At 31.6% G+C, this 16,746-nt stretch overlaps 1 protein-coding gene across 1 annotated transcript in view; it reads right to left on the bottom strand.

The window, feature by feature from the left end:
* Window positions 1-225: 225 nt before the first annotated feature.
* The window catches only part of lft (Limb expression 1 family member lowfat), a 475,902-nt gene continuing 459,381 nt past the window's right edge, over window positions 226-16,746 (bottom strand). Inside the window, exon 4 of the mRNA XM_075361449.1 lies at window positions 226-903. Within this exon, the coding sequence (XP_075217564.1) occupies window positions 490-903 (414 nt within the window). The 3' untranslated portion in view covers window positions 226-489. The remainder of the gene's footprint in view (window positions 904-16,746) is intronic.

Raw genomic sequence — 16,746 nt, 5'->3', positions numbered from 1 at the left:
GCTGAATAATTAAATATTAGACTTAAACATAATTAATAATTAAATGGTAAATATAATCTTAATAATTCAATTTTGTGGTAAGATTTTAATAGATTTGTTATTTTATATTAAGTACTGAAATGGTTTATAAGTTTTATTAGAAAAATTTTTATTTTAGTTAAGTTAAGAGAAGGGATCATGAAACTTATCGATATAAAATATATATATAATTAATAATTTTCTGTAAGTAATATTGTCTCCGTTCTAAAATTTATTACATATCCTTTTCAAGTCGATAAAAAAAACCCAGATAGGTAAAAAAGTTAAGAAAATGTTTGATTTGGTTTATAAAGTCTTATTCTCTCAGTCTCTTACTCTAAGAAACGGCAAAAGCTGTAAAGCGGATATATTTATAATATTTTTTATTAAAAGAATAATAAGGGTAAGAAGAAGAAAAAAAAGAAGCCAACGATCTATATTTTATATATGTTAAGTACGGCAAAATCAGTCTTAACTGGAAAGGGATCCGCCATTGACCTTGTTATGGGCCATCATAAGGATGTCTTTTTTTTCTTTAGGAAAACGAAGTTCACGACCGGCAAGCCTTGCAGTCTCCAATTCACGTTTCGCTTGACCGAGTTCTCTTCCAAGAGCACCTGCATTTTCCTGTTCTCTCGCTATCCAGTCTTGAGCCATTTGCTCTCGCATGTCATCATCTAGTGCTCTGTTTGAATAATGTGCGACTACTTCCTGCCGCGAACACTGACGTTCTCTCATCGCCTTTAAACTCCCGTTCCAGTGTAACAACTGGAATACCGTCATCAATTCTTGAAATTCCAGCATCGTTCGACCTTTATTTGTCTCTAGCATGAACCGAAATGCTCCAATACCTGTGTTTGGATTATCAGCTTCCACTGGATCTCCCTGGAAAAAAAAACAGAAAATTAGATTAACGGTTCTGTAATTTATTCATAACCAAGCGCAAACTGTGTTTGGGTCTGAACTAGAATTTAATATTTTTTGGGTAGTAACAACCGGATGTGATTTTACCAACGTCATTTACCAAAAATATATTGGTGGCAAGACCATTTATCAGATATTACTACTAACTCACTTCTTTGGGAAGGATTGAAAAGTATTTAATTCTGATTTACTGATAAAAATAAATAAATTTGTTAAAGTCTATTTAACTAAACTATTTAATAATAATAATTAAATTAATCTAGTTACAAAATTTACTACATTCAATGGTGAATTTACTTCACCATTTCACATTTTCTGTAAATCAAGTCATTTTGTGATCGCCTTTGGCAGTTATTAAAGAAGTTCATTTTTTACTCCTTTCCATGTTACTCAAATCACAATAAATGGATTGACAACAGATGGTAAATTATACATTTTATTAGGATATTAACCAAAAATGATATTCCTTTAATTCAGACTTCATCGAAAGAGTTCGATCCGGGGAATATGAAAAGGCATTCAACACCCATATAATACAAAATTATATGACTATATAATATAAATAATAATTTACTGACAAAAGTTCAATGAGCATTTGTAACTTCATGAATATATTAATACGGATACATTATGTAAACAATATTTCATGCATGCATTGTGCATGTATTATTGGGATAAAAAACTCGGCTTTACTTAGTCCCACGGTTGAACTCTTTGTATTATCAGTGAATATAAGGGAACAATTTCTAAATGGCTAACTCTACATAGGTAAAGTCACTTCCATCAAACCTCAGAAATATTGTTTATGTCCTTAGGGACGCAGGGATTTAGTCGGTGAAACTTTAAGACGAATCCAATGAAGATAGTGCCTAATTTTCCAGAGCACTACCGAGGAGCAAAGGATTAAGGGTTAAGAAAAGAAGTAGAGAATGAAAAAGGGATTATCTATCTCCAGAGGAACGACGAAACGCAGCGAATGATACCGGAACTGGTTCAAGATCTCCAGGTAATGGGAATGCCTTGACCATAATTACTCAGTAATAATATATTTAACTAGAAAGCAGTACGTTATTGATCAAAGATTTTGCGTTGACGAAATGTTTCTTTGACATAACTGAAGTAGGTTTATGCAATGAAAAACCTTGACTTGTCTGTACAATTAAGCGGCATATAGAAATATACAACTCAACAATAATTTGTTCAATCAGACTGTAGTGAAATACGAGTATTATTTTAATATGTAAATACGGCTATGAGTCTATAATCAAAATATATTTTATTTACTGAAAAAAAATTAACAATTCGTTTATCATGAAAAAAATCGACAGATCAATAGCTTGATGAATTGCTAAATTTTAAGCGTCTATTTCTCAGTTCTATTTCCGGTTATTATTTTGTTGTTAGATTTTACGTAACGATAAATCCTGACCTGAAAAAAATTAGGATTTAATACTGCTTGAAATACATAATACAAATTTTCAAACAAGGAATACATCTATCTAAGAATTCCGATTAATTCGTGAAAGTAATTAATTGGAAGTTTCAAGGCATCTTCGAGATTACCTTACTATTATTACAGTGATATAATCTTCAGTAAGTAGTAATTCTTGAATACGATATTGAATTATGTTTAAGTGTGCGTTTCGAATTTTTACATTATATAATTTCTAACGTAAAGCCCAGACAGATCTAATAATTTACGGTAGATAAGGGTTTGCAGGACATTGATCGTTTTCCTTATCAGGTTCCTTATCCTGTTTCGGAACGATCTTGTCTGTTTTCTCAAGAGGGTGGTTCATGATGAATGGCAAAGTGAATAAAATGCTACCACCAACAATAAACTTCGTCCAATTAAGAACGCTGTATCACCGTGGAGCTCCTCAAGCAGGAATAATCGCCGAAAGAAGATTATTATGGCAGGTTGCGAATAGGACACTCTAAACTTACTCATGGACACCTCATGAACAGACGATGCACCCGTTTGTGCTCATTGCTACTGCCAGCTAGCTGTACACCAAATCCTGTCGGATTATGTCTGTTATGCGGCATTTCGTTGCAAGTTTAAATTAGGGGCTAACATGCGAAATATGCTAGGGAATAATGAAATGCTGTTTTCTTATGTTTTACGATTTCTTACGGCTGTCCGTTTACATTCAATTATTTGAATTTTTTGTAGTATGTTTCAGCTGCTTGCATCGATGTTAATTTTGAATATTTATTTATTTAAAATATAGATATCTTGTCAAGGCGCTGACAACGATACTTAGTTGTGCGTTCAGGAAAAAAAAACGATATGTATTAATGACAAATCTATTATCAAAATAATTATAGTACCAGAAACTTTAATGCTTCTAAGGCAGATCGTAACCGACTGATAACAACCCGAATATGGTGGTCATAAATGCGGTTTTTTTAATTGATAAAGGCACATTTTAAATAATAAATATGAAAATCTCATAATCTAAGTATTTTTAAAATACTATACTTTTTTTTTCTAACCCTGCTACCCGGAACCAGACCCCCAATTAAGCATGAACACGGTTCCGGAAGGTGCTTTTGCCTCTAGTCGACAGATGAGGGAAGCGCCAGACCCGGCAATGCCGTCCCCGGCCTCCATCCCCCAGCAACCGGGACTCGGTCCTTTTTGCTTCGCCTCTTAACGGGGACAACCCAGAAGGAACGGCCCCGCCAGGACTCAATCGTTTAGTTCAGGGACTCGAGAGTCCCCGCATTTCATCACCACCGCCCAGCCGTGCAAGCATGGGCGAACGGCAGCTCCGTATGGAGCTGAGCTGTCCCTCATCCCCTTGCTTTCCGATATTTCATTTACAGTATTCCCGACACAAAACCCGTCACAGTGTCGAAGTCCACCAAACTGCGTAACAGTTCGTGAAATACTATACTTTTTTATTTTCTTATTTTTTAATTTTTTTTATTTAACCACTTGAGAGCAACCGGTAACCGCCTAGAAGACGTTACTTTGATGCCAAGTGATGTGGCTGAAGACTAGCCCCCCCCCCTTAGTGCAGCTTGAAGCTGATCTCCCGACGGGGTCCCTCTTAGATCATTAAGACATCACGATATCCCTCCCGGTTGCCATGGTGACTCTCCTCAAGAGGGCTACCCTTCCCTTCCCTATTACCTAGTCTAGGTCCGGGTATGCACCTCCCGCATACCCCCCTCAAATACTATACTTTTGTTTTTTTGTCTTCAGTCATTTGACTGGTTTGATGCAGCTCTCCAAGATTCCCTATCTAGTGCTAGTCGTTTCATTTCAGTATACCCTTTACATCCTACATCCCTAACAATTTGTTTTACATATTCCAAACGTGGCCTGCCAACATAATTTTTTCCTTCTACCTGTCCTTCCAATATTAAAGCGACTATTCCACGATGCCTTAGTATGTGGCCTATAAGTCTGTCTCTTCTTTTAACTATATTTTTCCAAATGCTTCTTTCTTCATCTATTTGCCGCAATACCTCTTCATTTGTCACTTTATCCACCTATCTGATTTTTAACATTCTCCTATAGCACCACATTTCAAAAGCTTCTAATCTTTTCTTCTCAGATACTCCGATTGTCCAAGTTTCACTTCCATATAAAGCGACACTCCAAACATACAGTTTCAAAAATCTTTTCCTGACATTTAAATTAATTTTTGATGTAAACAAATTATATTTCTTACTGAAGGCTCGTTTAGCTTGTGCTATTCGGCATTTTATATCGCTCCTGCTTCGTCCATCTTTAGTAATTCTATTTCCCAAATAACAAAATTATACTATACTTGGCGCACTCTATCTTAACCATGAGTTTGAAGTTTAATAATGATTAATCTTTAAAAGAAAAGTAAAAATATAGTCATCTTACTTTATACTTCCAAGGTCACTTTTTGATAATATGCAATTTCATGTCACACAAAAATTTTTCCTAAAAGAAAAAACGTGAACGTAAACTCCATAAAAGTATCCTTATTTGTAAGGATACTTCTATGGAGTTATGTCAATACATAATTCAAATTAGCGCAAGCATGGAATGCGAAAAAAACACTATTTCAGTAATAATAATTTTTTTTCTTACAGTCCTTGCTAAACTTGAACCAATTCGGCCTGAAATTTTCTAGTTATCAATAATTTTTTTAAAGATATGGTTATATTAGTAAAAAAAATAGTTATTAAAAAAAAAGATAAAACTAGTTCAGTCCTCTAGTTACAATGTATTTATACAATACAATTTATTGATTGTTCATGTAGCAAAAAAAGTATGCTAAAAAAAGTATGTAAGAAACTTATTATTATGTTAAAAATGAAGTGTTAATTAGAAATAAAAAAAATTTGATTAAATATTATCCAACCAGCTGCCGACAATTCTCAATAACTTAGAAGAAAATGATTGACCAGCACATTTTGTAATGAATACGATCCACATTGTTATCTAAATTTCACACGATTATTACAGTATTTTATCCTCTCCAAAACAGTTAATGTAGCAATAACTTTAAAAGGTTTTTAAAATACTAATCTATCTCCATTGTAATAATGTTTACGTTTAATTACAGAGTTTTTCTTGTTCATATTATCAAATTGAACACTACTTTTTAGCTTAAAAACGTTTTTTTTTTTATAACGAAACAGCAACTTTACAATCTGTTCAGCAAGATAGTTGAAAAAATAAGTAAATAAGATGTATTTAAACTAACATTCAGTTGCCACAGATGCAGCGGCTTGCGAATTAATAATGAAATAGAAGAGCAATCCGTACGGCCAGACCATAAAATCACCCAATTGAAACAAACGATAAGGCAAACCAAGAATATTTTTCCTCAGCAATCTTGAAAAATCACAGATCGTGTTATCTAATAAATTGATCGCCAAATAATTCGGGTGCCGATCCAAACGATTTTGATACCGTAGGCTGACCAGAGAGACTTTCTGCAGAATGGTTCACAACTTAAGATCATTATATATAAGGCTATTATTTAAGTACCAGGGTATGTTGAGCATTTTCCGCAGTGTTTTTGTTTGGTAGCGTTTATGTACGTCAATACTGGAGTTGCACGCTGTACCCCACAATTCAAGTCCGTAAGTCGAAACAGGCTTCAAAACGGATTTATAAATCAATATTTTACTTTCTGCTCGAAACGGAGATCTATGTCCTATCAGCCAGTACATGTGTTTAAACTTGAGATCCAACTGTTTCCGCTTAGAAGTGATGTGTTTCGATGAAGTAAGTCGTCGATCAAGATGAAAACCCAAATATTTACAGTCTTGAGATCTTGGAATCGGAACATTGAAGATAGAAACAGGAGGACAGTGTTCCTTACGAAGGACGTAAGGATGATTTGATTTTGTTTCGTTTATTTTTATTTTTCAATATGTAAGCCACGATTCGAGGAGAGTGATATAATCTTGAATAAAACGAGGCGCAGTAGTCGGATTTTCGTGGACAGCAAGAATTTCAGTATTCAGCAAACGTTGCAGCTGTGGTATCTGCCGTAATTGGCAAGTCAGCCGTAAACAGAACATACAAGACGGGTCCGAGAACGCTTCCTTGAGGTACCCCTGATTGTATAAAGAAAAAATCCATCAAAACCTCTACATGTTTAACTTGAAAGTACCTGTATTCTAGGTATGATTTTAGTACCACATAGAAAGCATGCGGTAAAACCTTTTTCAATTTATAGAGAAACCCTACATGCCAAACCTTGTCAAAAGCATAACTGACATCGAGGAAAACCGCTGAAGAGTACTGTTTCTCGTCTAGAGCATGATTGATAATGTTAACAAACCTGTTTGCCTGTTCCAGAGGAGCATGTTGCTTCCTAAACCAAAACTGGTGAGCCGAATCGTCCACGAACCGCTTCAGTCTTTTCAAAAAGTGCTTTTCAAATACCTTAGAGAGCACAGGAAGCAGGCTGATAGGCCTATAAGATGTTACATTTGGGGGGATCTTTATCGGGTTTTGCTATAACAATTAACAGTGAAATTTTCCACGGATCAGGAAAATGACCAATTCGGATAATAGAATTGAAAATCAAAATAACCAAACGTATCGCATGTCGAGGTAGTGCCTGGAAAACCCGACCGGTGACCAAATCATACCCCGGCGCCTTCGCTGGATGTATTTCATCGTTAATGACTGAAGAGAACTCGTGTACTGTAAGTCTAAAAATGTAAAAATTTCTGGGTGAAATAGCAATAACATGAAAAATGGCTGATAAAACGAAGTTTGAAGGTCCATCCAAATCTGGTGATCAAAAGACAATCATAAAACTTTATTTAGTAATTAAGTAATCAGTTGGACAAATTTTTAAAACGTTTTTACGCTGTTCATATTCATTATGTGTAAATCCCAGTAAGATTAGAAAATATTTTAATCTTTCTTTAAAACAATTTTCAGCAATAAAAAAAAGTAAATCGTAACTGGAAAATAAAATAAGATCACACACAATTTTTTATCATTATTATGAAGCGAATTATTTAGCTTCAATATCATCGGCAAAGAGATTATATGATCTCAACGACACCAGTATTTTTTTAAAAATTATTAGTAGAAAAATCTTTTATTAAAAAAAATATAAATTTCAATATCAAAAATTATTTTGATATTTTATTTCAACTGATCACTTTTAGTTATTAAACTTTTATTTATATGTCTCATTTCTAAATCTGTATTTTTGTTAGTTTTTCATTTTCCCAACTTTCTGGCCGTATAAAGAAGAATAATTAAGTGTTCTTTTAGTTAAATAATTATTATTAAATGCTAAAGTGATAATTTTAAAACATGGACATTATCAAAATGAATATAAAGAAATGTTTAACAAAAGACAAGAAAAATTAAAATCAACATGAATATTTTACCATTAATTTACTAGAGTATCATAATTCCGAGCACGTTTGGTTTATATTAATTCACCGTATAACATTGTAAACAGTAAGGGAATTCTATCATGATAATGAAAATATTAATTGTTTCTTTACTGAAAAAAAGAATAAAAATATATTAAAGGTTAAAAAAGAGTAAAGCCAAAAAATGGAAAGATCTGTTTAATTTAATTTGAAATAAAATTGAATTCCGAAATCATGCGATGTATTTACTGAAAAAAATTGTTGTCAGTGAATTTTATTTTGGGTGTTTTATTTATTTCTTATATTTGCAAAAAACATTTCTTCGAACAACTTTAATGGGTAGATATCTTATTCAACAACATCCTTGAAATGTTTACAGATTTCTTTGAAATAATAAAACAGTACTAATGTTTATTGAGTTAATTTGATCGACTGTTTTACTATTTACTAACAATTATTTAATTATCGATAAAACGGGCTGATACTTAAATAATTATCGATGATTTAAATAATCTATATTCAGGAAGAACTTCAATTTCTTCACATATATTAAAAGTTGTTATAATCTTTGCCTTGTTCCCAAAACACTTAATAAATAGAATTAAAAATGTTTCTTTTACTTTCTATTTGTTTATCGGTTTGACGTGAACTTAACTGTAAAATAAATTTTTTCTATTAAAAAAAGTAATTTAAGGTTTAGATTATTTTGACTACGAACTGAACCAACATTTTTTAGAGATTAAGATTCATATTTTAGTTGAAATAAGGGTATATTAATTTACTATGTCAGTATATGTGACTTCGCCCCAGGAAGAGGCAAGACAAGGGACAGACACGATTGTCACGTCTCCTTGAGACGACCGCGCATTGCCTAACGGCGAAGAGGAGTTTAAAAAAGTTTGAAAAACAAAGTATATATTGCTTTCCATAAGCTAACGGTTGTAGGCGAGTACTATGAGAAGTAAGTGTTTACAAAAATTCGTGGTCGTTTCCATGAATAAAAACAATCCCATACCAAACTTACTAGGGAAACCGAAGAGTGAATAGGTTTCCATTGCCTGCTTCACTTAAGTGAGTACGCTATACAATAACATCATTCTAAATCTTTTAAATTTCAGGGATGTCTTGAAATTGGGACGTTCTAAAAATAACACGTTCGCTAAATTCAAACTTGCGGGGAATGGCACACCTGTGGGGCTCAAATTCAAACGTTTTTTTGAAAATATTTGCTGCATGCCGAGTCTACCTGTAGTCATTAACGTGTTTTGTAAAGTTTTAAAATGAACAAAATAACAAAAATTGTCGCTGATTATGAAATTTGGACAGTTATTCCCTGGATGTATTTTTTTATTAGCTAATTTTATTTTTACCCGATACTACCGGAAGAAGAAAAACGTGACTCGGAAGTTCGTTTTGCTTATTGTTTAACTTCAGAACGTTATTTTCATGAAATAGGTTTTTAGACTTTCCGATTATCACGTTGAGTAGATAACGATTCAAAGAATGTAAAAGGACAGACAGTAGACAAACTTTTCACCGATATTTAAAACCAAAAGCATTATGAGAATTTATCAAATAAAACATCTTGAAATACGGATTTAAAAAGTGTTTTATGTGTCAAGTAAGGAACAATTTGGGAAATCTGATGTAAGATAAAATTTCTGTCGAAAAATGACTCACTAAAATTAAGGCAATCCTTGAGACGTTTTAGGAAATAAGAAGTAAAATAGTTTCCCGTTTTCTTTTTGTTGCGCCGAATACCAAGCCAACCAAAATTCAGGTGATATTCTGCGCACATTTGACGCTTTCACACAATTCCTTACAGAGTTTGTATAGTGAAAATCATTACTCTTAAACAATAAACTCTAAAAATATCTAATTGTGGTCTCGGAGGTTAAAAAAAAAAAATAATACTGATTATTAACAACCAATATATCTCAGGTGTTTAATGTGCGACACATTCTTCAAATACACAGTGACAAATAATATACATAGAAATTGATAATGCAACCCTTTCTGTTGAGACTCAAGGTATTATAACTAGTGCCTTCAACTTAGTAAGGATAAAAACAGTAAAAAAAAAATACAACTTAGTAGCTTTTTTCGATTTGTACTGTCAACTTCTAAGTTTTTCATAGAATACAAATAATTTTTTTTAATGCTTATTCAGTTCATTTATTTATTTATGAGGAATTTTTTATTAATCTTAATATATACTGATGATGACTGGTTAATAGTCGAAACAGTCATGGTTTTTATTTATTTATTTTTTTAAACAGATTTTTATTCGTTTATTTTTATTTTATAAAATGAGATTTTAAATGAGAATTAAATTTGACTTACGAAGATTTACTTAATAAATCCGAAAAATTAAAATTTTTTATTAAAGATCTGAATACCAACTTTAAAGTAAGAACTTTTAATTATACAAAAAGGGTTTATTCAAAAGAGGATCGTAAAGCAAGATCATTAAGAATGACTAAGTATTGCGAGAAAGTAAAATCTAAGAACTTAAAGGCCAAAAGATCGGCAAAAAAGACTTGAATTATTCTGGCTAAAGTGGTCCTTTGCGGCCTTAAAAGTAAAAAAAATTAAAAAAATGAGATTTATAAAAATTAGGGAGACTTAAAAAAAAGAGTCGAGCGCGCATACATATATGTTACCAGAGAGAAAGATTATGAGAGAGCAATAAGGGATTTTTCAGTAGTCATTTATTTATAAGCTATAGTGGTATTTTTTCACATTTGTCATAAATTATCATTGATGTCAATTCATTTCAATAAAATTAATAATAATAATAATAGTAATAATACACACTACGTGAGCTGAAGGTTTGTCAACCGAACTGTCGGCTGGCTTTGGCGGGACAGGCGAGCGGGGTTTGTTGTACTAACTAACCAGATGACATCATCCGATTAGTAATAACATGACACATTTGTAAATAAAATGCAAATACAACAGACTAGTACAATACAATGATTAGTACACTAGACACCGCAGACGGCGAGGGGCAAACTTTCAACTCAAGTACCTTGTATTTGTTTTCTATGTACAAAAACAAATATAGCAATCAAATGAAAAAAACAAGGCCGATAATTATTTTGTATATCTAAAAAGAAAATTTATACGCAAATTTAAATCAATTACACGACAATCTAAAGATAAATATTGAAAAAATAAAAATAAAAAAATATATATTTTAGCTTCTAAAGTGAAAAGAAAGCGGGAAGAATTTAATTTATCATATTAAAATTTAAGAACATAGATTTAAAAAAAAAATAATAAAAATATATAAGTAAATCTAAAATATTAATTGTCACTGTATAAGTAAAAATTACGCTACTGATAAAAAAAGAAAAAATGTTTTCAAGAATTAATTAATAACTCCAAGAAAAACAACTTATAAAAGAAAAATTACATAAAGAAATAACCCAGATTATAACATAACTGGATGTTTTAATATACAGGAGGCTACTAATTTACATTTTTTTATATTTCCAGTGAATTTGAATAATTTAGTAAAAGATAGAGCGTTCCATACGATTTTTTCTGTATTAAGGGGTTAAAAAACGAAATTTTTTTTAAGGTTAACAAACTTACCGGGGTCAAACATTTAACGATATGCAGTTTCTAAATAAAAATAACTAAATGTTATAAATAAATTATTTTTATTTATTAAATAAAAAATGTTCATTTCATTAATATTACATGAAATATCGTAATTTTAGAAGTAAGGAAAGCCGATTAATTAATAGTATAACATAATACGTACAGCATATTGTTACTTGTAAATATATTTTTTGTTGTCAGCATAATCCTATACTAAACGGCATGTCATGTTAGGTGTTGGTTGAACCTGTTCCACCTCCGCAGATACTGTTTTTAAAAGAGCAATTTAAAATGTCATCAAGTAATTTGTATTTAAAAGTAAACTCCTTCTGAACCGTAAAAATGTTAAAAAATCGTTTTAAAAAATTTTGAAAACTTTATCCGGATCGAGTTAAGAAAACAACGGGTTTTTACGACGATATATATTACGCCCTGTAATTTTGCGAGTTTAGTATTTAACATATCTTATTTGTTATTGTGTAAACGAGGAAGGGTAGATAGGATTCAAGACGCAATAAAATTGTCAAACATGTTACATAAATTGAGCGGTTCTCGTTTGAAGACCGCGTCACTAGAAGAGTTCACAAGAATAAAATGAGAAACATGATGTAGGGCAACGTGTCAGAGGCTATATGCAGAGATACGGTTAAACTCAACACCCGCTGGGCCTTTTGCAACTGCCTTCTCATTCGCATTCTGCCTCACCGACGAGCTGCACACTGTAACCCCGCGTACATATAAATATATATGCATACAAACACATATACACGATTACTGAAGAATATAACCGCTTACTTCTACAAGACGTCATTCATATGAAATTTACAAACCGCTTTGTCACTGACTGCTTTACATGTTTTAGTCTGTAACATACTAGTTATTACAATCTTGTTCTTTTGTAAATTCTTCTTAAGTTGTCAACCCGAAGACTGGTTTTCAGCGGCTTTCCACGCAAATATTCTCGTTTGACTTTTCTCTTCGTATCTATTATAAAATATTCGCGTTAAAAGTCTTCCATATTATATTTTCAGCTCAACTTTTTTTTAAAGTATTTTTTGACACAGACACACACACACACAGACATATATATATATATATATATATATATCACACATGTATATATATATATATATACACACAGACAGAGAGAGAGACTTTTTGGCTTTTGTGCTTTTATTGTCAGTACTGCTTATTCGGTAATTACTGTTTACTTTTTTTCTTAGAGTTAACTCTTAATTTATTTTATATATTTGAAAATAAAAAGTAAAAATTTCAGTTTGCATTGTTTAAATTCTTTCTCCTATTTTAAAAACGGAAGTCGTAGGTTCAATTACAGCAAATTACAAATTTAATCAACAAAACTCTCAGTATTTGCCAGTTGATTTAAAACTGTCGTTATGATTCTTCTCTACAGAAAAAGTCACTACTGCATCTAAATTAAAAAATATTTTTTTTGCATTTAATTAAAAAAATAAGTAAAATGAATAAGGCAAATTACGATATGTTTCTAAATATTTGAAATATTTTGGCAAAATAGATTTTTTAAATTTCTTGATAAATAAAAACATCAGTCTATTTGTATTTGTCAATATAAATCTTCAGGATGTTCTAGCAAAATGTTTTACTGACCCATCTCCCATCTCCGGTTTCCAATTTAAAAAAAAAAAAAAAAACTAGATTATAGTGTTTGAGGAGATCTCTACACCTGATTAAAAGTATACCTTAAATTAAAAGACAGTTGAAATTTTATTTTCTGATAAGAACACCAGTACAAAATTTAGGTTCTATTCCAAGATATAGGACTCGGGATGACACAAAAAATCTCCTTGAGATTTTTTCCTCTTTAATTTCAGTGCTCTTCCTTAAATCTGAACCCATCCGTTATTAACCTTTTCGCAGAAGAAAAAATGGGGTGGGGCTGTGTCGGGGCGTACGGCCATTGGTTAAACGTGATACGTACAGACCTTGGAGAAGTTCCACTGAGGTGCAGACCGACCAACTAATCTGTAGAGTTAACTGGGAGAGCCACCATCGTATTTTTTTTTAACAAAATTGAAAGTCTCCAATAAAAAATTACAATTCCTTTATTTGGCCAATACCACAGATAAATTGATCGGTCCGTATGTCAGCGAGTCACTTTCAGTGTAACGGATTGAAATAAAAACGAGACACTGACTGCGTACTAAATTTAATTTTAACATAAAACAGAAACTAAATGGTACCTGATATTTATTTCGACAAATATTCAACGGCAATTTTGTTCAAAATCGGTCTGTGATATGAGAAGTAAGAATCGTAAGGTATAATAAACAGCGGTAGAGGTGCTCGCGCCGTCGGCGTTGTTCACTGAGCGCGCCGTACCAACTTGCGACGCTCCCGAAACAGTATCGCTCGCTAGGTACTGAACATTGGGGTATCTGTGCGTGGCTCATAATCTTCCCTTTCCGACGATATGCGTAATTTATTTTTCCGGCTGGCTTCTGCGCGGGCTGAGGTTGACATACTTTTATACTTTTGAATTTTTATACTTTTTTACACGTTTACTTTAATTTTTTACACGTAAATATTGTCCAAATTACACTTATTATTACTTAAATCAATTTATTTCGAAAAACTGTAAACACGAACACATGAATTACCGTGTTACCAGGTCTAAGTTGTGGGCTACACTGAATGGAAATGAGCGAGAGCGCCAGTTTTGATCAATCTGTCCTGTGCTCCCTCCCAGCCAACCCGCTCGCCAGTGACGCATACTCAAAGTTGTATCGGCGAGCTGATCATGTAAGTTATAAAATGACACCGCATTAATATCCTAAGAAAAATAGTTAGGGAATTATTAAGGGAGGACGATATAGACCTTTTCGTTAGGCTACAAATTTCTGTTCGTGTACCCGTATGTTTCAGTGTGATTTTTAAAGACTTTTCTCGTCAAAAATGACTGTATTTAAATCGAAAGATAACATTTGAAAATATTTTTAAATAAATACGCATAAATTCGTTGCATTGTGCTTCTCATGGTGATTTAATATTTGCTAATCGCGTGGATAATATTTTCAATAGTGTTAATAAAAGTATTTCTCTACTCCATAATATGAAACTGATGGTTGTTTTATTAAAAAAGTCTAGTTCAAAAGCTCAAATTAATTAATTTTGTCTGCAGCAATTCAACCGACCTTTTCGGCTCATGAGTATCTTAATACAACGCAAATTCGTTATTGTTATTGAATATTTATAATCCCTCCATATATTATGAAATACAATACCATTCGTTAGTGATATTTCAAAAAATCAGAACGAGTTTTTATGATAGCTATTAAAAACAGGGTTTGGGAAACAACTATAAATATAAACCGTATAGACTAACATTTTTATAAAATTCTAAGCATCCTTTTAAACCGGGTGAGTTAAGAGTTGATGTGACTTTAATGAATGTGTTTATCGTTCATCGACTCAAATTAAACTAAAAATTCATCGACTCAAATTAAGGTTCGTAAAACATGTAACAACAATTCGCAAAATTTATGTAAGAAGCGGATCCATGCAAAAATTTTGCAACGTGAAAAGCACAGCTGTACAATGAATAAAATATACGTATGGCTGGCGACGGTGGCGGTGGATGCATCAAAGGGCAAGTGAAACAAATTTGAATTATAACTAACTTTTTCGTACTTTCGCTAACTTTTTTTTTTAACCTTTTCACTTGCTTTTTCGTCATAAATGTGTTTGATGCATACCCGGAAGCTAATTCCTCATCTAGCAATGCTACATTTATGGGGGATTTATATTCATGGCGTCTTATGGTGCACAATCGTTATCTTTAATGTATTCTACGTAGAAAGATTTAGAATAGTAATAAAGAAGAATTGCTATCAAGTAAGTTTTAAACAATATTTTTTTCTGTTTCTAGGTTGTATCGTTATCTACGCTGTACACTGATAATGGGAAAATCTTTAATGTAGCTTTTCTTTTAATTATCATGTAAACCACAAGAAAGAATGCAACGGTTAGGGTTCAGTTGGAATAAAAAGAGATAAAATTTAGATTCGTCAATAATTTTAAACTAGTTACTGCATCATAACAATATTTCTGTTTAATATTTTCCTTCAATATTTTAAAGGAATTATTTTGGTAAATAATAAATCATCATAATTACAATTTTTAATTTGCAAATACCTACTTTCCTATTAGTGTAATATTAATAAAATTTGTCCGTATGTCAATCAAATAATTCAGTTTTTTTTGGATTACATGAACTGTTTGGATTTTAAGGATTCTTTTAGCTTGATTTTATTGTAAAACTGATGAGATGTAATACATTTACTACTACTTATTTGTTTGTAATCCTTCACTGGAACGGTTTGATTTACTTCTCACTTACTTTCTATTTTTGTCTAATTTTAATGTTCGATTATTTTTTATACCTTACATTTTTAACTAATTAGTTTATCTAATTTCTCTCTCACTCTCTCTCTCTCTCTCTCTCGCTCTCTCTCTCTCTCTCATAAACCTTTCAGTTTTAACTCTATACTTAGTCTGTTACTAAATTAACTAACCCAGATTGATTTAACATGACGCACTCACTATCTTATTAATGTTCTTATTTGCCTTAGATTCTGTATATTTTCCATATTTTAAACAAACCTGTACATTTAAATTTTATCAAATTACCTAATTTTTTAAAATGTCTATTCTTTATCTTGCTGTCTTTTCTATCGTCCATATTTGGTGACCTTAGATGCTAATGTCATATAAATAAAATAAAAAAATCTATTCATATATTTTAATATCTTTTATTAAAAACAAATATTTATTTATCTTTAAAAATCTTTTATTATTTTTTAATATTTTTTTTAATTTCTAATTCATATTTAAAAAAAATTGTTTTATGTTTTACAGGAAAACCCATCCTATTATAACAGAAGATTTAACAGGTTATATCTTCTATCGTACGTTATTTTCTACCAAGCTAAATAGTACATTTAGTCCCTCAAAATTGACACTTTTGGCGGTTATATGACAGTGTCTGGCCAGGTTTTAAACGTTTAATAATATATATATATATATATGTAAAAAAAAAAAAACCACTTGGATATACAAAGTGTATCTCGAAGTTCTCCTACGACTTTCATAACCTATTCTACTCTTGTAAATAATGGAAAAAGTTCAGATAAACTATATGTTCTAAAATGCTTCGTTTGCAATTTACGTTATTTAAGAAAGAGAATTAGTGATTTCTTATGTTTTTTTACCTCAATCGAATAAATTTGTCCCAGAATCTGTAGACGTTTTTGAGAAATTAAGGGTGAAAACTAATAAATTGGGGTAAAAAATCCTGTTTTTATGTTTTGA

The sequence above is a fragment of the Lycorma delicatula genome, chromosome 3, assembly GCF_047948215.1.
Source record: "Lycorma delicatula isolate Av1 chromosome 3, ASM4794821v1, whole genome shotgun sequence".
Classification (NCBI taxonomy): Eukaryota; Metazoa; Arthropoda; class Insecta; order Hemiptera; family Fulgoridae; genus Lycorma; species Lycorma delicatula.
The sequence above is the reverse complement of the archived record's forward strand: the minus strand, read 5'-3'. Positions and strand labels throughout refer to the sequence as shown.